The sequence below is a fragment of the Gordionus sp. m RMFG-2023 genome, chromosome 3 (assembly GCF_954871325.1).
Source record: "Gordionus sp. m RMFG-2023 chromosome 3, tfGorSpeb1-WG-v2, whole genome shotgun sequence".
Taxonomy (NCBI): Eukaryota; Metazoa; Nematomorpha; class Gordioida; order Chordodea; family Parachordodidae; genus Gordionus; species Gordionus sp. m RMFG-2023.
Window position 1 is genome coordinate 41,994,984 of NC_088777.1, and position 23,280 is coordinate 42,018,263.

The 23,280-nt window shown below is 26.6% G+C and overlaps 1 protein-coding gene across 1 annotated transcript; it reads left to right on the forward strand.

The window, feature by feature from the left end:
* The first annotated feature begins 1,188 nt into the window (after positions 1-1,188).
* Positions 1,189-22,576, forward strand: LOC135926502 (A disintegrin and metalloproteinase with thrombospondin motifs 2-like). The gene is made up of 21 exons (XM_065462404.1): positions 1,189-1,257; positions 1,304-1,384; positions 1,439-1,490; positions 1,810-1,946; positions 3,154-3,310; positions 5,531-5,676; positions 5,966-6,049; positions 7,943-8,193; positions 9,072-9,206; positions 10,113-10,251; positions 16,185-16,304; positions 19,589-19,736; positions 19,913-19,987; positions 20,505-20,616; positions 20,710-20,882; positions 21,069-21,223; positions 21,372-21,495; positions 21,555-21,632; positions 21,722-21,879; positions 21,928-22,219; positions 22,351-22,576. Exons 2-21 carry the CDS (start codon positions 1,340-1,342, stop codon positions 22,470-22,472), a joined length of 2,703 nt encoding a protein of 900 aa, XP_065318476.1. The 5' UTR covers positions 1,189-1,257; positions 1,304-1,339; the 3' UTR covers positions 22,473-22,576.
* Positions 22,577-23,280: the final 704 nt, after the last annotated feature.

The window sequence follows — 23,280 nt, forward strand, 5'->3', positions numbered from 1 at the left end:
ATATATATTATACCTTACATATGAAATCTAAAAGAATTCTATATTTACTATTAAATATATTTTTCTTTTCATTAATTTTAAAATGGGAGAAAAATTTATTTAGAGAAATGTTTCCTTTTTTAACTCGGTCCAACCCGATAATCTATTAATTTAAGACATTGCCACACCCTCTCGCTGTTAATATTCATTCTATTTACTTTAGAATTTTGCATTTTTATCGATATTGAATTAATTACATTTTGATGGGTGTAAATATTATATGGTAGAGATTATTGGACAGACCCTATTTTTTTCCTACCGGCTTTACATGAATGTTGGATCAGTAGTGTACTATAAAGATCGTACTGCTCAGGACTATTTAATTTAGAAGCTTAGAAAGAATGTGAACACCAACAATAGTAATATTTGGTTGAGAGCTTAAGCATTATAAAGAGCATATATATTGTGATTACAGTATGATTTCTAAAAACAATTTTTTTTTCTCTTCAAAATCTTAAACTAAAATATATTGGTGTATTTAGAGAAGGGGTTTCAAAGTGATATTTTATAAAATTTATTTTTTATTTATAAATCGGATTTTATTATTTAAAAAATAAAAATATAATGTGATTTATTTTTTTGACCCCACCCCCGCTCCTAAATCAGTGCTACCGATATACATATATGGTATTAATAACACGCTTCCTCTCCTTCCCCAAAAAATAAATAAATTATTTCGATTATTCCTTTTTCTAAGGCTTAAAACGATTCTTTCTGAATCTGACCTTCCAAACTTGAGAACAAATTAATCCTTAATGTCGCGGGGGGGGGATATAATTATAAAGTGTAAAATAAAATCAAACCCATTAAATATTTTTAATGACCGATTGTTATACTTTTATAGTATGTTTTTACCTCAAGCTAAACTAATAAAGCAGCAATTATATTTATTTTATACTTAATAATCTTTTTTTCTTCACTCAATATGATTTATTGTCAAAAAAATTATAAATTTTTAAGTGTTATTTTATGTATATTTAAAACTAAATCAAATATACATAAAATAATATTTTGTTGGATTATAAAATAAGAATAATTTGGCGAAATTTTTTTATGATTATTTGTTTTATTTTTACTTTTCTTTTTTTATAATTGGCAATTTCAAGTCAAATTTTTTCTTGGGAATATAAGTAATTTATTTTTTATATTTAAAAAAAAATCATAACTTAGTTAGACTCTCGAAAACCATTTCTTCTTACTGAATGATTTGATTATAGGGTGATATTATCAGTTTTAATTTTTAATTTTTTAACATTTAATATAGGACAGTATCAAAGGACTGCGAGTTAAAAAGGACATTATGACAAAGGAATCCTGCTTTATCTTCTTATGCTCAATTTTAACGGTAGATATAATTTCAAAAAAAAATACAAGTTTAATTTTAAAAAAAAATATATAGGTTACAATAAAACATTCGCTACAACTGATGAATTCGAACTCTCATATATCAAGTATAATTTATATTTTACTTAATAGTGAAATTATGAGTGGCGTCACTAAAGAAGGGCTATTGGCAGAATTTTGAAGAGCTCTTTCAATTTCGAAGAGTTCCTTCAAGATATTTTTTAAATAAAATATATAAAATTTGTATATTGTTGGCACCTAGCCCCCCTGATAAATTGAAAAGTTTAGAGAGATGCTCCTTAAAATTTCTAATAATTTGCTTTCTCGAATAGGAGGGGATTACGGTTATAATATTGTACCCTTCAACCTAAGTAGCCTATTTTTATTTATTCATTATGAATTTAAAAAATTTTTTTTTTATAAAAGCTAATTGCGATAACATATGGAATTTAATCGACGGAAGCATCGATAAGTATTCGCACATATATAATGGTTCTACATCGTTTAACTATACGACAGGACATATTTTAGTGGCCAAGAGCCTTTTAGAGATATCCGAAATTGTAAGATATTAATCAATTTACCAATCTCATAAATTTGATTTTCTATTCAAATAAAATGCTTATATTACATAAAGTAGAAGGATATATATATATAGAAAAACTAATGCAATCTGTTTACCGCGAGGAAACTCTGGATCTCTAAAATATTAGATAAATGTTATGTACTCTTTCTAAACGTAACTTACTCTGCGTTTATAGTAAACGCGTATCTTCAATCATTTAACAAGCGTTATTACAGCTGATTCAGTTTTAACTAATTTAAGATAGAGATAATTAATTTATACAATATTTAAGAAGAATCATATACACTTTTATCGAATTCGCTATTATTTTTATAATTGGCTCGCATATTTTTTATCAACCCATCGCAACATATGTTTTTCAAATTTTATCATAACGTTATCATCATTATACTTCATATTTATAAATTTATATCTATTGGTTGATCAAAACGCGTTTAATATAAATGTGGCCTTAATTAAATTTTTTTTTGTTCAATTGAATCAAACATATGCAGTGACGCCTCTGGAGGTAAGGAAGGGGATAAAATTACCCCCCACCCCCCACCACACAGAATTTAACCATTTTAAAGAAATAAATTTTGATTTTTTTCTGTTATATTCTCGATAATAATTTTGAAAACCTCCAAAGATTACTCCCTCGGTATCGACCTTCAAAGGGTGGGGTCTTTTTCTGCCAAATTTTATTTAAAATGTTAATAAATATCTCAATATATATTGATTAAAACGTCAGATTACCCCTCATTCATAAGCGGTAATTCGCGGTGAATTATACAAAATACGCTCCATTTTTATATTCTCCGTTATAAATTTACTCTAACTGTGAATGAGGAGTTACTCTGCATTCTCAGTAGCGTGAATTCGCCACAAAATATGCAGAATATACTGTATTTTTATATACTTCGCCACGAATTCTCACTAAATATGAATGCAGCATAAAAAAGTCTGAGTATTAATTTTTTTTAAACTTGACCTTTGAATGCTTTTTTATATTTTGTAATTAAATGAGGAAAGATTTGGTCCAAAATAAGATTGGATATTTTTTTTATAATTATATTTTCACTGACGAGATAAGGATTTTTATTTATTTAATTTTTGAAGGATGGGATTAGTTTTTTTTCATTTTGTGACCTTTTGTACTGATCAAATATTTTCTAATTCTTATTATTCTTATTATATACGAAAAGGAAAAAAAACTGAAAGCTTGCGAGAATCAATTTTATGAAAAGTGGCGTTATCGAAGTGCTAGCGATGAGAGCATTGAAAATTATAAGTTTAAAAGGAAGAGAAGACACATTTCAAACCAAAACGCGATTACAAATACGAAAAAACGCCGAAATAAAGGTTAAAATTTGATTGCGTACAAAAATTATTCCCTATTCGATAAAAGAAATAATTGTTTTTTTTCTCCAAAAATGTGACATGTTCGCAAATCAGAAAAGGGGATTTTTATGTAATTTTCGTTTGAAAAGCGAAAGAAGGGATTAATTATTGTAATAAGCGGGGAATGGATTTTATAAATTTCTGGCATATTTTCCATTTAAAAATTAAAAATGAATTGTGTAAAAATTTTAAATTAATTAAAAATTAATTTATAAAACTCCATTCCCCACTTATTAAAACAAATAGTCCCTTATTTCGCTAAAAAAAGTTTCAATTATTTATATTAAATTAGAATTTTTAAATTTGCAAGGCATAATAATAAAAACTAATGCCTAATAATGATCCGATACTAGCAAGCCTGCCCTATATCAATGGTGGAAAATTATATAATAGATTATTTAACATTAGTGTTGTAAATTAACGTCAAAAAGTAACGTCGCTACTAACGATGCTACCTTTATAAAAAATTTAAGCCGAATTTTTATGTACATCAACTACAAAATTCCTTCATTTTATTTTGAATTTTCGTTGTTAAATTTTCAATCAAGATTATTAATCTAATTAATATTTAAATCGATCAATGTATGTGAATTTCCATTCTTATTAATATTATATTTATTTCATAAAGAATATTATGCCAATTTCTTTAGATGAAGGTGAGTAATTCAATGTGAAACATTTTTTACAACAAAGCTTTTATAATGTAAATTGTGTCCCAATTCAAATATTTTAACCTCATGATGGGAAAAACATGGGCATCCTCCAAACTGTGCAGCCATTAAAGGGAAAATAAGATATCTGGTTAACCTTGGAACTCTTTCTATAACTCCGTGAAATTAATATAGTCTTATTAAGGAGAATGGATTTGACGAATCTTATGATTAATCCAAATTACAAAGATTTTCAGATAATGTGAATATTGATGGCTATATATGATTTTATAGGTTATTGAACCTTCTTCATACGGCTCTTTCGATTTTAGAGAGCGAAGAAAAAATGCATTTGAGAAATTTTACTCCCACTATAACTATTTTAAAAAATGGCTTTAAATAATTTCATTTTGTAACCACTTATTAATGCAATTCTGTAGGACATTTAAAGGTATACAGTTGAAGTATAGTTCATAATTTATATTTTGATAGTATTTTATTTTATTTCAATTGAATATATGTTATCAGCAACAATTCACCCGCTATTTAAATCAGATTGGCCCTCGTAAAACTAAATGTCAGCATAAGAAGGAAGCTTGAACTTATTTCTTGTTTGAGAAAAGATTTTGACAAAGAAAAGGCAGACTTGAAAACAACACACGTACAGATTATTTTCTAATAAAGATTTTTAAAAATTGGATGAGGTTCTAATGTATCTTTTGATCATGTTAAAATAAAGATTATTCTTTAATTTTTAATAAAATCCCCCATTAAAATTTTTATTTATCTAATATAATACAATCCTCCCATCCTCTACACCAGTTGTACTTGTATTTAGGACAGTCAAAGCTTTGTTTAATACAAAGCACTCTTTTTATCTGATCAAAATTTTAAAAATCAATTATTGTTAAAAAATAAATAAAAAATTATTACAAAAATATCTTATCATATAATATATTATTTTATTTATAAATTATATATAAAAAAATTATTATAAAAAGATAATTATTTTTTGCATATTTTATTTATATATATATGGGGAAATTTTTTAATATTTAATTTTTTAAATAACGAGTAACCCGTTACTTTTTGAATAGCCAGTAACGCGTCCTTTTTTCACAAGGTAACGAGTAACGGTAACGTGTTCCTTTATTCAGATGTAACAAGTAACGTGGTTCTTTTTTGAAGTAACGTTTATAGCACTATAACATTCATTTTCTGCTCATATTTTTCTATTTCCCTTCAAAATTTTTTTTTAAAAAAAACAGCAAATTTAATTAAAATAAGGGTTGAAGGATTAAATTTTAAAAATCCGATCCATGCTTGGCGTTAAACAAGATAGGGCCCGAAAAAAATATTTAAATACCGGATCAGGTTTGAAAAGGATTTTTTTTTAAACCAGGTCCAGCCTAAAAAATTTATCTGAACAGACGACCGAATATAATATAGATCTTCCTAATTAGTCTTCTCAATATTCCCATTTTTAAAAAAAATTTTTTACTCTATTCTTTACATGTTAATTCTAATAAAGCTAGATCTTCGGGAAGAAGATCGCGGGATCTCAGAGCTCCTCTAGCCCATAAAACGTTAGAAGTAATTGTGGCCGCAGATTTAACTGTTCAACACTTTCACGGAAAAGATTTCGTTCATTCCTACCTCTTATTCTTGATGAAAATGGTGAAACCTTGCTTTATTTATCAATGATAATATTTAATTTTTTAAATAGTTTTTTTATTATGGACATAAAAACTGGACTAGAGCCCAAAATGAATCTGTCCCATTGAACCCAATCGTTGCATTGGGTAACATTCTCTTGGAACTCAATCGAGATCTGATTTCTATGACCTGTAAAATAGGCCGTACAGGACAGAGGGCTCTAGTTGGGATCAACGTGAGAATAGGCCACTTTAGGAAAAGTCGATACATTATTATATCCTCGCAATAAATTATTTTAATTCTAATTCAGGTGAATCAAATATTCAACGACAAAAGTATGATAATCAGGATAAACGTAGTTGTAAAGGAAATTTTCTTGCTAGAAGAATCCCTGGTAATAAAAAAATTAATTATAAGAAAAATAAAATATTTATATATATATTTATTTATTTATTTGTAATAAAAGGTGGTCAGTTTTATAATAAGCCTGGGTTTATGGGTGGCTCCTGCTAGTTTTGTTAAACGGCATTATTGTTTATAATGAAAGCAGGATTGGCACCCATACATAATTGGTTTGTCTCAAGATCAAAGCCTATTTAAAAAAAAACGGCTAACTCAAAATTTTAGTCAAAAATATATTACGCAAGCTTGGATATTTGGCTCATAGATGGCAAAAAGGTTTTGACATCTATTGGAGAAATCACAAGGTTAAGCTTAAATCTTGATTTAGACGTTTTAAAAAATTAGCGAAATCCACCCGTTTAACAACATTCGCTCCTGTGCCGGCGGGGGTATGAAAACGAAGCAAATGCTTCATTAAATTTGCGGAATACATAGGAATCGATATTTTTTAATAGATTAAAAGTTTTATTTGTAATATCGCAAATTTATGAAATTTAGATTATGGCCTATTAAAATGCATAAATATAAAATATTTCTTTTTGCATTTCAAATTCGCAAACAAGATATTACAGACTTTTAAATTTCATTCACTATTAAAGAAAATATTTAGAAGTCTCTCTTTGGATACTTTGTTACCCCGCATTTACTTTCATATCAAATTTAAACAATGTCTAAAAAATCAGCCAAAAATTATAGGTATTTAATAAGGAAGAAAGAATCTCTTTAACTTTGACGTTGAAGAAAAAAATTGAAATTATAACATTTATAGTTGCAATATTAATTACATCTCGCATATAACATTGTTTTCAACTACTATAACTTTAAGGGTATGAAATGAAAATTCAATTTAAGAAAAAAGAACGAAATAATGTTGAAAATTTAACAGTAGGGGGTGAGGGGAGGCTACAAATTTATAAATGTTGCTGTTTCCTTTTTAGGCGGCTCGTCTTTTCTTTTAAGAATTCAAAAATATATCTGTTCGTAATAGCAATTTTTAAATTCAATAACTTTTAAAATTTCAACACCTAATGTCAAAATTGATCATTTAAAAAAATAATAAAAAAATGTTGGCTAGGCTGCTTTGCTATTGTGAATAAAATTCTGTATTAGGTCACAAATTAAATCGAAGAATGCGGCCTAAGGGCTAATTTTTTTAAAACTAAAATATGGAAAATATGCTATCATTCAAATAAAGAAATAATTGCACTGAAAAAAATGGTATTATGTGGTTAAGAAATTTTTTATTGGACAACATATAAATTTTTTATAATTACACTCTTCTTCCCATGAGAATAATTATTCCATTTCCAGTTTTTCTAATTTTACAGGAGAGCAATTTAAATTATTCTATTATTTTTAATATGATGATGTAATATTGGCTAAAATTTAATTTATTTTATAAATATTTGGTGACAAAAATGGATATGAAATAATCTAATTCTCTGGCTACAACAACTTCAGGATTTAAATTTAAACCATTAAAATTAACTTTTAAAAATCATTTGAAAATCTAAAGTAATAAACATTTGATGATAAACAAACTATCTTCTACAGGGCAAGAGAAAAAAACCCCATTAATTTTATAGAAAATATTAGCTTATTTTAAGAAAGAAAAAAAAACTTGGGAAAGTTTTTATCTTTTTTATTTAAAAAAAATTACTTAAAAAATTTTTTTTATTGAAATGTAATCCTATTATAAGGAAATTAAGTCAATGCCGAGACATTATTTGTTAGAAGATCAAGTAAAGTTTTACTTTTACACTTGTTTTGGGGCTCACCATAACCATGGTCTCTCCGAATATTCTTTCCTGGGAATTACATAAATATGTAACATAAATTTTTGAATTACACAAAACAAAAAAAAACAACTTTAAAACTAAAAAAGGGATATTTGATCCATCAATCAAGACCCAGGGAGAGTATCCAAGATGTGTGCATGAAAATAAATTCCGTGTACGCTATGAGGAAAGGGCATAGGCCGGTTTACGATGCGGCGATTTTTATAACGAGAGATGATTTTGGACCGGCTGGCTTGGCTCCACTGGCAAGTCTTTGCGATTCATCCTTTAAGTGCACGATCAATAAAGATAGCGGATTTTCTTCGGCCATCGTTATAGCTCACGAGATCGCACACGTGTAAGGAATAATGTTTCTGTGGAGAGGAATTTTTTGAAAATGGACCCTAATCTATTAAAGATTTTATAATTATATATATAGTGTTGATATATTTTAGTATAGTTATAATGGCTTTTTAAAAACAGTTTTTATAAAAATTAAGGCAAAGATATTTTTTAAAGTATTCAATTAGATATTAGTTATAACGCGGAAAGGAAAAAATGGAAACATACTTTGAACGAGCTATAATAATCTTTAATTAAAGGTGGCTTTTACTAGCTAAAGGAATAAGGATGATAGTGAAAATATATTTTCATTTTTATAATATTTTGCATATAAGTAAATTTTATTATAATAAAAATTCTATATGTTTGTATTAATCCTTATTCCTTAATTTATTTTTATATTATAAACTATAAAAATTATTTTTATTGTTTAAATTTAAAGGACATGCTATGGTTAATTAATTCAGATGCACTATATAACCAAATTCTAGTTATAAAATGTCAACTAAAAAATATATACTCAGAATCAGTGTACTTTAATAAAATTAATATAAATATTTAACATTAAATCTATGATAAAATACGTTTTAATCATTTTCAATATTCCTTTTTTTATTCATAAATTTCATAGGAAAACAGATGTTTAATATCGTCATAAAATGTATGTAGGTTCTATTAATAAATATGTCTCAGGACTCAGGAATAATTATTCTCTGGATTAATTAAAATTATTTTTAACTTATTATAAAATTTGATTTAAAACAAACAAAAAAAATTGAAATTTCATCTAATCGGTTTTTTTAAAATATGAAATTTAGTCAAATTCTATTTTTTATAAAAATGAAATCATGATTTTACCATCCCTATCTTTAAACGCGTTAATTATTCTAATAGATTGGGATTGGGACATGACGGCATCGATAATAGTTGCTATTCGATCAACACCATAATGACCCCATTTTTGAGTGCAAGTTTTGGAGAATTTCACTGGTCTGAATGCAGTATACGAGGAATGCATGAATTATTAAAGTTTATATTAGCAACGCTTAAAGATATATTATATATACGCTTATACGGTCCAATTATTTTTTTAAGGCCTCGCTAAGATTGGATCGAAGACGTAATTATAAGGTTTAAAAAATTCATAAAATTTTTTTAAAATATCCTAAAAAAAACCTAGTTTTCGTAATATAAGTGGTAATCTTTAAAAAATACTTATATTAATGGGGACTTTAGTCTCTCCTATTCGTGAATTAAATAGGACTACCCGTTTTCAACACTTATGAATTATAAGGATTTTACTATTGTGAAATTGCTTGCGACTTTGCAAAAATTTTATCATATTTTTATTTTTTAAATAGTATACAGAGTTTGTTATGATTAATCAAAAGTAAAATAGGGTGATAATATTTACTTAGTAAAATACTGTCACTTAAGTTGAGTAGGAGGTTTTCATTTTGATTCAGTTCTTCATTAGATTTAAACTATACTATAATTCGTCGGCTGAATATTATAATGTTCTATATTCATTCTAGAAAAATTTTCAGGAGAGCATTTTAAAAAAGTATTTCTCGCATTTTTAATAGTGCAAATATAGGACTATGAGGAATTCATTTGTCAAAAAAAATTATTTTGCAAAAAAGTGGATCATTAATTTTGTTAATATAGTTTTTTTAGGGGTCAGATTTGGTAAGGTTTCATTTCTAAGGCAGATGACCCATAGTGAAACTGTTTATAAATGTTATTTTATTATATCAAAGTGTATAACCATAACTATGTGAAGATTTAATCCCAAAAATAAATATTACTGAGTATTTAACCATATTTAACTGGTCAGGTATAGGTAAATTGATCTTATTTGACTGATCAATTGTCTGACTTGCCAATTCTGCAAAAATATTAATATTTTTAATGTGAAAATCAAATTTATCATAGCTCGTTTCATTGTTTGAAAGATGCCACTGCTAATCGCGAGCATTACGAGTATTTCTCCTTAACTGAATTAGGTAAACGGTACGATCCTACCAATCAATGTCAATTAGAGTTTGGAAAAGAATTCGAGCATTGTAGAATGGTAAATAATAAGAATTATATTCTTTAACTATTATTATATGCTATATTAAAAAAATATTGATATTCATAATCATGGTCAGGGTTGCCAGGTCAAAATTTTCAATTGCGGGAGAAATTTCGTATTATGCGGGAGAAATATGAAAATTGCGGCAGAAATATAAAAATTGCTAAATTTTTTTTTTATAAATACAAAGTCGATAACGTGTGACTTGGTCTCGGGGGGGGGGGGTGGAGAAGGGGGGGGTAAAATAACATCTTGATTTATTAAAATATATTAATTTTTAAAAAAAACCAACGATCTTTTTTTAAATATAAAAGAATGTAAACAAGATAAAATTTTATTAAAAAAACGATTTTAATTTTACAATTAAAAACATAATTTATACGAATGTCCCGCAAATCGACCGAAATTGGAAATCTACCGTGTGTGTGTGTGTAACATTATAGGTATTTAATTATCACGTATCACGTTTAAATACATAAGGTACTCCAAAAATAAGAAATAATACAGATGCAACTACAGTTGCGTATATTGTAATCACTCAGTGGCGTATCCAGGATTTTCCTATAGGGGGAGGGGGATTTTTTTGGGGGGCTTAGCCTCCAAACCCCCTTTGGCCAGCTTTTTCCTCACCTTCGGCCGGGTCATATCTTTGATCTATTCTTTTAAATTATTCATAATTCAATAATAATTATATTAATATTTTTAATTTTTATTTGAATTTTGGTTCCTTTTATAAATTAATTATTTAAGAAATTTTTTTTTTAATTTTTAAATTTAACATTTATTAATAAAGACAAATTAAATCTGACAAAATGATAGTATAAAAATAAAATCCTGTCTAAAACATAATTCTAGAAAATTCAAGAAATTTAATAAACAAGGACTTCATAATACAAAGTATAATAATAGATATAATAGAAATATAATAAATGCAAATGATTATATGAAGAATAAGGGGGGGGGGGGGTTAAATAATTTAGGGAAGAAGAAGAAAATCTAGATTAATCGGCTCCTCGGGGAATGAACCTATGGCGTGTAAAATTAGATTTTATAATCTGAATTCCTATGCGTTGACGTAAGTAGTCGCTTTCTTTTGGGTCTCCTGATTACTAATTCGCGCTTATGAATATAAGAAGAAATAAAAGTTATAACCCAATTTTTATTTTAAGTTAGGTATATTATAGATAAATTTTTTAAAAAAAATATAAAATTGAAATAAAGTTTAGTGTCAATTTTTTTTTTATAAAATTTGCTTTAAAAACTAGCCTCAGCTTAAATTCTCATATAATATAAATATAAAATTTTTTTTATTGAAAATTCTAATTGTAGTGAGTATAAAATATTGACTAGAAAATTTTTTAAAGAACAAGTTTTTATAACTTATTAAATACAATATTATATAAAAAATTTATTAAATACTATAATTATAATGCGATTTTTAATTTGCGTGGGAATTTTTCCAATTCATCAAGAATTTTCTTTGTCGTTGGAAATAAATCTCTGTGGATATTTAACATAGCTAACCCATTTAGCCGAGAAGTAGTATTTTGTAAATAAGTTATCAACCTTCTCAATTTGGAAAAGGTCCTTTCATTCGTATATGTTGTAATAGGCAAACATGCAAGAATACCTTCAAAATAAATTAAGCCTCCTTATACCGATTGAGCGCATCAATAGCATGCTCAGGTAAAATAATAAACGTAGTAAATATTTATACCACAATTCGAATTCACTGATTAAATTGATTTCAGTATCAACATCATAGGAATAAAATTTTGCTAAATATTTAATTATACCAATAATGGCATCAGAAAACGAAGAAGGGTCTTTTGGTAATAAAATTTGAAGATTACCAAAGACTTGTTTTTTATCTAAAAACCGTACTTTAATTTGCGATAAAAAAGTATCTAAGAATGGAATGAAATTGGATATTTTATAAGATTTAATTCAATGTCTATATAAATATTATGAAATATTCAACTACATTCATTCTTCCTGTCCACATTTTCCTCCAAATCAATATCTTGAACCAAATTGAAATTTGGTTTTTGTAAATTTCTACATAGTATTGAGCTATAGGAAAATAATTTATTAATGCAACTAGCAGTAAGGATAAACTCTGCTTGATATTGAAAAATTTTGTTGGGGCATAGGGGAGGGGGTCCGGGGGTCGGGGTAAAATTTTTTATTATCTTAAAATAATATTTAGAAAAACAGTCAAATTTGCTATGGGGGGTGAAATTTCCCCCTTTCCCCCCCATTGGTTACGCGCCTGTAATCACTTATCTTGTAGTACAACATTTATAGAGATACTTATCATCACAATGTTGGTAGAATCTTTTTCCCATAACGACTCAAATATAAATGAAAACTATACTTGTAGAACAAAATTGAGCAAGGCTATCATCAATGTTCCTAAATCCAGGAGGTCAATTCTTGACGATTTGAAAAATGGGAACACATATGCAATTCTAACAAATGCATCTATAAAGGGAAATATTGATCCTCCGTTATTTCAACAAAATTAAGGTTGTTTAATAAAACTATTAAATTTTTTCCCCTCAAATAGTGCAAAATCTTAAGATATAGCTAACTATATAATGGTAATAAATATAGCAGATTCGAGATTATCTATAAATTGCATGTCAGCTTTCTGATCTATCTAATAATGTCTCAGTGAATTTGGTAAAAACAGAGTGTATTTACAGAATTGAGTCAGCACAATTTTGGTTGCGATATGTTTCTAATACCTGCCATCGATAGAATTTTAAAATTTTATAAACCTTTAAAAAAATATTTCTTAAATAAAAATTATAAAAGCTGTCCAACATTTTCAATAATGAATGGCAGAGGTATATTTAGGAATGATTTCAACTGTAGGAAATGTACTACATGCTGTTAATGTTTATTTGCAATCAGAAGAATCTTAACAAAGATTCACAAAATTATGCTGCAGATGTGTTCATCTTTACAGTTAAAATTTGACAATAAATTTTATGGCGCCATTGCTAAAACTTAAATATATTTTATTTGAGATTTAAATAATAGAACTAAATGTTTACCGTCGTTATTGAGATATTTATAAAATTCCTGGCATGACATATTATATATTTGCTCGGCCTCTAATATTGTTAAAGCAATCCGATTTCTCTCCTTTTCCCAGGCAGTCCTCATCAGGCTGAAAATGCGCTCAGATGAGGCATTAGAATGAGGTAAGGAGAAGACATACTCGCATATTTTTTCCAAGCATGGGGATTTATCGTTATTACGTAAAAATTTTACCTATTTCTCCTCTGTTTTTAGACCATCTAACTTTAAGTATTTTAGTGAATCATAAAAAATAGAGAGAATTACAATCTCCTCAAACAAGAAATCAATGTCTTTGGGTATTTTTAATATATTTATTAAATTATAAAAACCATCAATTGATGGTTTTTGTTCCAAGGTCATAATATTTATACATTTGTAAATAGAGTTATTAAAATCAAATTTTGATTGTAAATAATCTAAAATTGTCTTAATAAAAATATCTGTTTCATTTAAAAATGTATTAATTAGAGTATTATTTGAACATTTTAATATAATATTTTTAGCAATAGCGCCATAAAATTTATTATCAATTTTTAACTGTAGAGATGAACAGAGCTGTAGCATGATTTTGTGAAACTTTTTAATAAAGAATATTCTGATTGCAACTGAATATTAACTGAATGAAGTAGATTTCCTTTATGTGAAACGAATCCCAAATATGCTTTTGCCATTTCATACTCGAAAAAATTTTTCAAAATTTTAGGACAGCTTTTAAAATCTTTATTTAAGAAGTATTTTTTTAAGGGTTTGTACAATTTCAAAATTCTATCGATGGCAGGTATTAATGACAACCACCTGATAGGTATAGATAAATTTCGTAGCTCCTCTTACAAGAATTATATAGTATATGGCATATACAGCCAATTGATATTAATTCATTATTGTGCTGCCTCAATTCGGTAACTTTGGTTTTTGCCAAAATTTACAGATGCATTATCAACGCAGAATGCTGACATGCAAATCATTGATGACCCTGAATCAGCTATATTTACCATTATGTGGCTAGTCACATCGTTTAATTTTTCACTATCCGAGGAAAAAATTTTAAGTTTTTTTGAAATGTTTATATTCTTCTTGAAATAGCTAAGGATAGAGGGAAATGTTTTAAAATTTCCCTTATTAGATGCATCTGTTAAAATTGCATATGGATGCCCATCTTTCAAATCGTCTAGAATTGACCTCTAGGATTCAGGTACTAAAATACTTGTGATAGCCGTGCTCATTTTTGTTCTGCCACAAATAAAGTTTGCACTTATATTGGAGTCTTTAAATATCATGAGAAAAAGATTCGACCCACATTGTGATGATATAGCTCTGTGAATGTTGAACTACATGATAGATGTATACGATTTCCTCAAATGTAGTTGCATCTGTATTATTTATTATTTTTGAGAATATTTTTGTATTGCAATCGATGTTGATTAACTCCCCTGTACTGACTTATATGAATGAAATGATGTTGATTTATTATTGGATAAAAATGAAACAGGATAGAAAGAAATTTACAAACTAGACATGTTTTTATAAAAAATATTTAAAATTTATTTTAAAAATATAAAAATAATCAATTAATGTCTTTCAAAATTATTACTTTATATTAAAAATGTTAAAATATTTTAAAAAAAAAATTGCGGTAGAATTTTGCGGGAGATTTCCAATTGCGGTAGTTTTGCGGGAAAGAGATGTCTACGTGTAAACAAAAAAATTACGGGAGTTTCCCGCTGATGGGGGGAGACATGGCAACCCTGATCATGGTGCCCAGTGTATTTTTTTTAAGTTATGATTAATAAAACCTATAATATGGTGAGACTGGATAACGCGGGCGTGAGTTTTAATCTCAGAATAAAATTGCATGCAATTATTAAGAGTTTATTTATTTTTTAAGAGGTAAACTAACATTTAAACTGATTATTCTTCATTATAAATAATCGAAATAGTGAAAAAAATTATAACTATATACATAACCTTCATTGGTATTATTATCTTGGTTTGGGCAGTATAGGGTTTAACAATTAAAAAAACAGATTCAAATATAAATACATACACTTTAAAAAAAGTATTTGAATATACAATAATTTTATTTACAAACGAATTAAAAAATATTGGAACTGTTTTAAATTATATCTGCACAACACTGAAATGTATTTTAAATATAAAACAATATATATCAAATTAAAATATAAATACTTTGATAAATATTTTTTAGAAATACATTTATATAGTAAAAAAAAGGGGGAGTTAGTAATTAACTAAATTTAAACCATCATATTAAATATAATTGAATTTTTATGTTTATTGTTATAAATTGAATATTTTTATTATAATTTAGTTGCTTTTTAATTGAAAAATAACACAAACATAATATAATAATAAAATAGATTACAAAGATTTATTCAATTTAAGCATATACTTATTTTTTTAAAGCATTTAACATGATAGTTTAGGTTTAGTTATTTACTAATCCTTTTTTAGTTTCATTTCATTACAAGCAAAAAAACATCCGTTGTTTACTTCCTTTTATATTAAATTTAAATATAACATATTCACTCTTATTTAATAAAATAAAGCTAACATATTAAATTCAAGTAATTTATTTACTATTTCGATCTCAATATTTAAAAAAAAAATAGCTTAGTTTGAGGTCGGGCTAAATTTTGGAGAATTTCTTTTCAAATAAGTTTATGTTAACAAACGAAATTGCGTAATATCGCTAAGTTTGAGGCTAACCTTAGATTGTATATTACTCTTGCTATTCGAACGAAATAAACGTAATATAGCTCTTGTGATCTAAACTGTTTTTTGAAAGGAATATAAGGTTGTAATATATTACATTTTATTAGAGGCATAAGATCATCCCTGTATCTTGTGACAGGTTGTGGTGCAGTCACATTCATATCCCGGGTATATGCCGTACAAAAGGATTTTCACCTTTAGCTGGTTCAACATGTGGACATCAAATGGTAAATTATTTTTATCAAAGAATAATTTTTAGTATATTATTTGACGAATAAGTAAATCCTTCAGTCTTTTCATGAAGTTCATAGTATTTTATAGATCGGTATATATCTTTTGATTTTTACTAGTATAAAATGAATATATAATTGGTATATTCAGATATCAGTATTAAATACAAAATTAGTCAATATTTTTTGTTCAGTATATAAAATTTCAATAATAATTTGTTAATTAAAAGTAAAATTTGCACAATTAAAAAAGAATTGTGATTTCTAAATTTCTAAATTGGGATTTGGGATTTATAAATTGGACGAAATAGGCTAGTTATAGAGATCATGAGTATTCTAAAAATAATGTCATTTTGCAAATTTTCATACCAATTGATATCTAGAGGGTCAGAGGTCTATCCCCGTCAGACGTAGAGGGGACCCCCCTTTCTGAAATTCATCTATCCTTATGAATATCATTTAAACCCATTAAAATTTCCAGACCTGCAGGAATAGTCCTAAGCCCGGATAGGCCCGGCCCGAATTTTGAAATAAAATATCTAGGCCAGGCCATGCAAATCATATCTCTGCAGGTATATATCACTATAAACATTAAATTGAAATGTAAAATAAAGATAATAATTTTTAAAATAATGGCTATAATTCAAAATTTTTAAAATATTAAAGAACCAAAGATTATTCTTTAGAAAATATAACATAGCCAAATGCTTGTAATATGTGGACTTTACGTCCTCCAATAAAATTTATAGGGAAAAAATTAGCCAAATAGTACACCTCCCCTCCCCCTTGCAAAATCTTTACGCCTATGAGTTTTGTTAACTATCTAATTCTAAAGGTGAGCATCGCTTTAATAGTCCCGGTTAGGGGTTAAACGATTTTGATTGCAGGTATTTTTATGATCTCATCGTAAGGTAAAGCTAGAGTATCATCATCTAGATACCAAACATTCAATTTAAGGTCACTATTTTTGGAGATATTATTTATTATGACTAATTTATGCTTTGACAAAATAATGCAGGACCTAGCGAATTTCTTTTCTGAATACCGAGAGAATGATTGAGTTATTAATTATTAAATTTTAAAATATAACTTGCTGAGAGTTGTATATTTTGGAAAGGTTTCACAGAAAAACGGTATAAAATATTCCATTCTAAATGAGTTAAAAGTATTTCATAGATCCCTGAAGATATAGCATTCTAATCCTTCAGGAATATTAAATGCATGCTGATTAGGTTTTAATAGATAGGCCAAGCGGAATTTTATCCGAAATATATTAGAAATTATTTGTCGGAACACTGACCATGGATCTGAGTCCCCATCTTTTGCTTAAAATTATAGAGAGACTCAAATATAGGTCTAATTGAATGATAAATTATTGTAAAAAAAATGATTGAGTAATATTGTAAGTTGTACTTGTACAGTGTTGTTAAAGTAGCTACAATTAAAAAATTAGTGATAGCGGTAGCTCGCTACTTTCAATTTTATATAATAAATACACATAAAAATTATTAAAATATATTAAAAATTAATTCTAAAATCATGATTTTTTTATGTTGTTAAACGGCTCGTTTTGAGTAGATTTTTTAAAAAGCTAACTCAATATTTTAGCCAGAAAAATATTCTCCAAACCTCGAGACTTCGCTAATAAATGTCTAGACTTTTGTGCTATCTATGAGCAAAATCTTCAGGCTTGCGTAATATTATTCTGGATAAAATATTGAGTTAGCCGTTTTAAAAAATCCGCTCAAATCGAGCCGTTTAACAACACTATTCAAAATAATTTAGAATTTAAATTGTCAACCATAGAAATTGATACTGAAGATAATTTTGGTATAGATCATATCGATAAATTAATTCTCCTGGAAAATGATGATAATATGGAATTTCCTTATCTTGAATTCGCAAAATATTATAATCTCGATAAAAAAAATTGACACGGGGTATAAATTTTATTGTAAGATGTGACGGAAGGTTTTATCATCATACAAGATTAGTAGTTTTAACTAGGAAACAGTAAAAGTGATATATCAAACAAATTTAATATCAACATGTAACCCAATCCTTAAAATAAAAGTTGAATCAAATCTGTATCTATAATAGTTTTTTAGCTAGATGAGTTTATGTGAAAGTTGATTTTCCTACCCAGTTCAAACATGGTATGTTTCTGGCCATAAAATATTATTCAAGAAATATATTATAAATTTAAATTACAATTAATAATCAATATTAACATTTCATTCTATCATCAAACTCATCTATTAATGATAATATTTTATAAATTATTATTTGGATGTAACTAACCACTAAATACTTATTTCACCTTTCACATTTTAACGAGAGAAATTGGTTCAATAGATAAAAAGTTAAATATTGGTTGCCTGACTATTTAGCAAACATGACCATCCACTTATCCCCTGCATAATTTTTATTCAAATTATTACTATTTTAACTTTAGACACCCTAGCCACATCAAAAATACCACCTTAGATATGAAATAATAATACTATTGAATCATTTAGATGCATTTTTTTGAAACTAAAAATACTCAAATATATATTTTTGATGATTTTTCTTATATAAAAAATATGTATATCAAATTTAATACTGCATTGCTCTCAAGTGATAGTATTGAACGATTATTTAGTCATAGCTTATACTTTCTGATCATCGCTTTAGACTTAGAGATGATAGTATGAAAATGTTACTATTATTATTGAGATGCAATAAAAAAAAATTATATAAATGTTTGAAATTTTAGTCATATTTTTTATATTATGGAAATAGAGATGTAAAACATATTTTAAAAAAAATTCTAAAATAGCTTAAAAAGTAGCGCTACTTTTTTGTAAAATAGCGGTAGCGATAGCGTGCTACTTTTAAAAGTAGATTTAACAACCCGGAAGTTGTGATAGTAGATTTTCATATGGTGTTATCGAGAGTTTAATTAAAATTTGTAGGTATATGGCTCCGAAAGCCATCAATGCCACAAGAAGAGACTTTCTTAAATGATATCATTGCTTCTAACATCTTAACTGGTTAGTGATTCAGGATTATTAAAGGATGGATAGATGAATGTTTGGTATAAAATCCTGGAAATTTGTGTTGGGCTCTAATATTACTTTCATTCTTGGAAATAATAATGCCATTGAGACATTCAAAATTGAGAGTTGAATTTATATTGAAAAAATTTATTTTATTTTCAGTAAATAGATAAGTTATTAACTAAAGGCTTCATTTTTTTAAGTTTCTAACTTATTACCCTCAATATTGTCTAATTTAAGTGGTGTCAAAGAAGGGAATGCACAACGGATACTTGGGCTATTGAAAGACAGCACATTCAAGAAAGGGTTATGGAAGTTAAAGGCATAATGCCACCAGAAGAAACTATTTCGAATTCCATTATTACCAAAAGCGAATATAAACAATCAGGTTATATTATAAAAATAACTATTTTTTTAAAAAAATCAGATATAATTACTAATTAATTTTTTTATGCTCACGTGGACTATTTAGTTCACTACACATAGAATCTTAGTTTACTTTCTAGACACCTATAGATGTTCTGAAATTCAAACGATATTGTTTAAAGATTGTTTTATTTTTAGAAATAAATAAGATCTCTCTTTACAACAAATCAAAACACGATGCCGGCAGGTCACAATATCTTACATTTGATCAAAGTAATATAATCATTTTCCTTTTTTAGAATAAAGAATTATATATTGTAGTTTTTTTTAAATATTTAATTATCAACGCCCTGCCAATTTTATTTATAAAATATAATATAGCTTATATCTTATTCCCTATCACCCAACTTTTTAGGAACCCATTAAAAATTTGTAAGTTTCTTAAACATCATAATTCTCACCCCTATCCCTAAAAATGGAATAATAATGGGTAAATTATATACAATAATTTTTTAAAATAATAAGTATATAAATTTATTTTTAGTCACATGTATCTTTTTAAAATTATAGTGACTTTTTTTCTACAATTTTGAAAGAGGACATTATGTGACTAAAAATGAGATATAAACTTTACAAAATAATTAATAAAAAAAATTTCTGAAAAAAAATTTAAAAAAAAATTGTAAAACCAAATTTATTTTTAAAAAAATACAACCCTAAAAATTTATAGAAAGGAGGCACCCAAATCCTTTTAAATATAGCGTATACATATAAAAATAATGTGCTAAAGATTTACAAAGAAATACATGGCTATGGGGTGAATGGAGTGCATGTCCAATCAATGAGCATCACGATCCTTGTTTCAGTTATTTGGCACATAGGAAAATAGTATGCAATAAAAGGTATTGCTACTTTAATTAAATTTCTAAAACTTTTTATTCGCCCGGTATAATATTTTTATAAAAGAGTTTATGTCTTTAAATATTTATCTTCAGTAAAGCGTGCCCTGCTCCTAACGATGAACAGTCTAATCTATTTAAATTATGCACTTCTCCTCAAAGAATGGAAAACTTTATAGTCCCTTGCTTGTCTGATAAGCTTAGTATCAATCCTAGTCGAAACAGAAACACGCGATTTTCTAATCACCTGGAAAAAATTGCTTACAGCTGTAATATTTCTTGACTAATTGCTCATAAAAATATAATAGTTTTGTAAATTTTATACATTTTAGACAATATTAGAATACACTATATGATATCTAAATTTTATTTTTAAAATTAATTTATCAATAATTTTTAGAAATAATATATAAATTTAATAAGTTAGACAAAATAAATAAAATTTATAATCATAGGTTCTAAAATTGAGCGTTCCCCGGAAAATTCTTGCAAATTAATATGCAATCATCGCGGCATTGATGCTCCTGATGGCTTTATTTGTAGTTCGAATGGGAAATCAAACAACTACGATTCTGATGATCTTCGCATTTGCCTTAGAGGGAAATGTCAAGTAAATTTATAATATTTACATATAATCTAAAATAAACAGATCAATCAGTGAGAGGAATAAATTAATAGATAAATTATAAAAGAGAAAAGAAATAGAGTTAAATTCTATAACTAATGAATTTAAAATAACCCAAAATATATCTAAATAGCCCATTGGTTGTGATGGTGTAGTTGGTTCTAAGATAACAAAAGACTCCTGTGGTATATGTGGAGGGATAAGTAATGATTGTAAGAAATTCAAGAGAATTCTTTATGTTTCCTCAAAAATAACAGGTTTAAAATAAAATAAGTTATTCACAATAAATTATTATGTATATATTTAAATTGTAAAGGTTATAGAACTTTGCTAAAAATACCTCAATTATCTACTAATATAAAGATCTCATTCGTCAAGCACTCAAATACATTGGGTAATATAATTAACTGTTTGGAAAAATTATTTGTACATGTATATATATATATATGTACTCATGTATAAATTATAATTAAATTATTTTAGCCTTAAGGAATGAATTGGCTTCTAAAATAATACCTCAGAAATTCACTAAATCACTTAGCGTGAAATTAGGACAGGATATTTTCGATATGCAATCTATTAGCCCTGATATCGTTATGACAACTAGTCATGGTCCCTTATACAACAATCTAATGTTATACGTAAATTAGTACCTTTTATAATTTAATGAATATATTCTTGTTATTTAGTTAGTCGTAATGAATCCCAAAGAAAAGGTCAGAATTTCTGTGGAATATTATACAAAGACTACTAGTCCAGTGGCACACGAAATCACAACCACTTCTTTACATAGGAATCATGGGAATTATAATAATTATTTATATAATAGTAATAATAATCAAAATACTTCCCGGTCAAAATCAATGCAGGACAACAATAATGATATTTCGAATAATGATATATTACATCGAAATAAGTTAGGTATAAAGTTTAGCTGGATATTGGTGTCATGGACCCCATGCAAGCCTGGATGTCATAAAGGTTTTTACCTGGACTAATTAATTTAAATAACCCATTTCATTCAAACTAAGGATTTTATTTATTATAAATTATAATATGTGTTTTTTAAAAGTGATTATATTGTATTTTTTATTATATATTTATTGAATTAGATTATTCTAAAGCTATTGTATCATGTGTAAACATATCAAATAATGAGAAAGTAGCTCATGAAAACTGCCGTCATATCCCTATTCTAGAGCCACGTTATAAATTATGCGTTGAAAATTGTTAACCAAAAGCTGGAAAATATTTTCTTTTTAAAATCATTTTTGTCTTGACTTTTTTATACATGGGATCTCATTATAAATATTTCCACATAACATGCTTTTCGGTCAAATTGGGTACAATTAAATTCTTATCCCTGGTATTAAAATATTATACTTTTTAAACCAAATTTTTGTATTTTTTATAAAACGTATCGAAATATTGATTTTATAACTTTTTTTATACAAATTATAACTTTATGTAATATAATATATTTTTACACATTTAGGTAAAATTTATATATCATATTTACACTTTTTCAAATGCGCATTAATTCAACCCGATGAAATGTGAATGATTATTTCTATTTTGAACGATCATATTATGTCTTCCTACAATAAATTTTAATTTAAGATTATTTTATAAAAATAATGTATGCGTTCTTTCTTTAATTTTTTTAATGCTAAATTTAATCTTAATTAATTTACAACTTTTATAGAAATATTATATTTTAAAAAAGAGGTATTTTGAAATTTATTTTATAAATAAAAATTATTTAAATATTTGGTTTTTAGAAATGATCTTGAAAACATAACATGAAAAAACCGCCAATTGAATCGAAATCATACATATATTTAGTATATATAAGCTCATTATTCATAATCAGTGAAATCAAATTTTAAATATTATATACTTTAAAAAATGGCAACAAGAATGCATAAATATAACATAATATAATATTAACTTATTCTCGATTCAAATATATTAGACTTATAGTCTTGAATCCTATATAATATTAGATGGGGGGGGGGGGGCAAAATTCAGTTAAAATACCA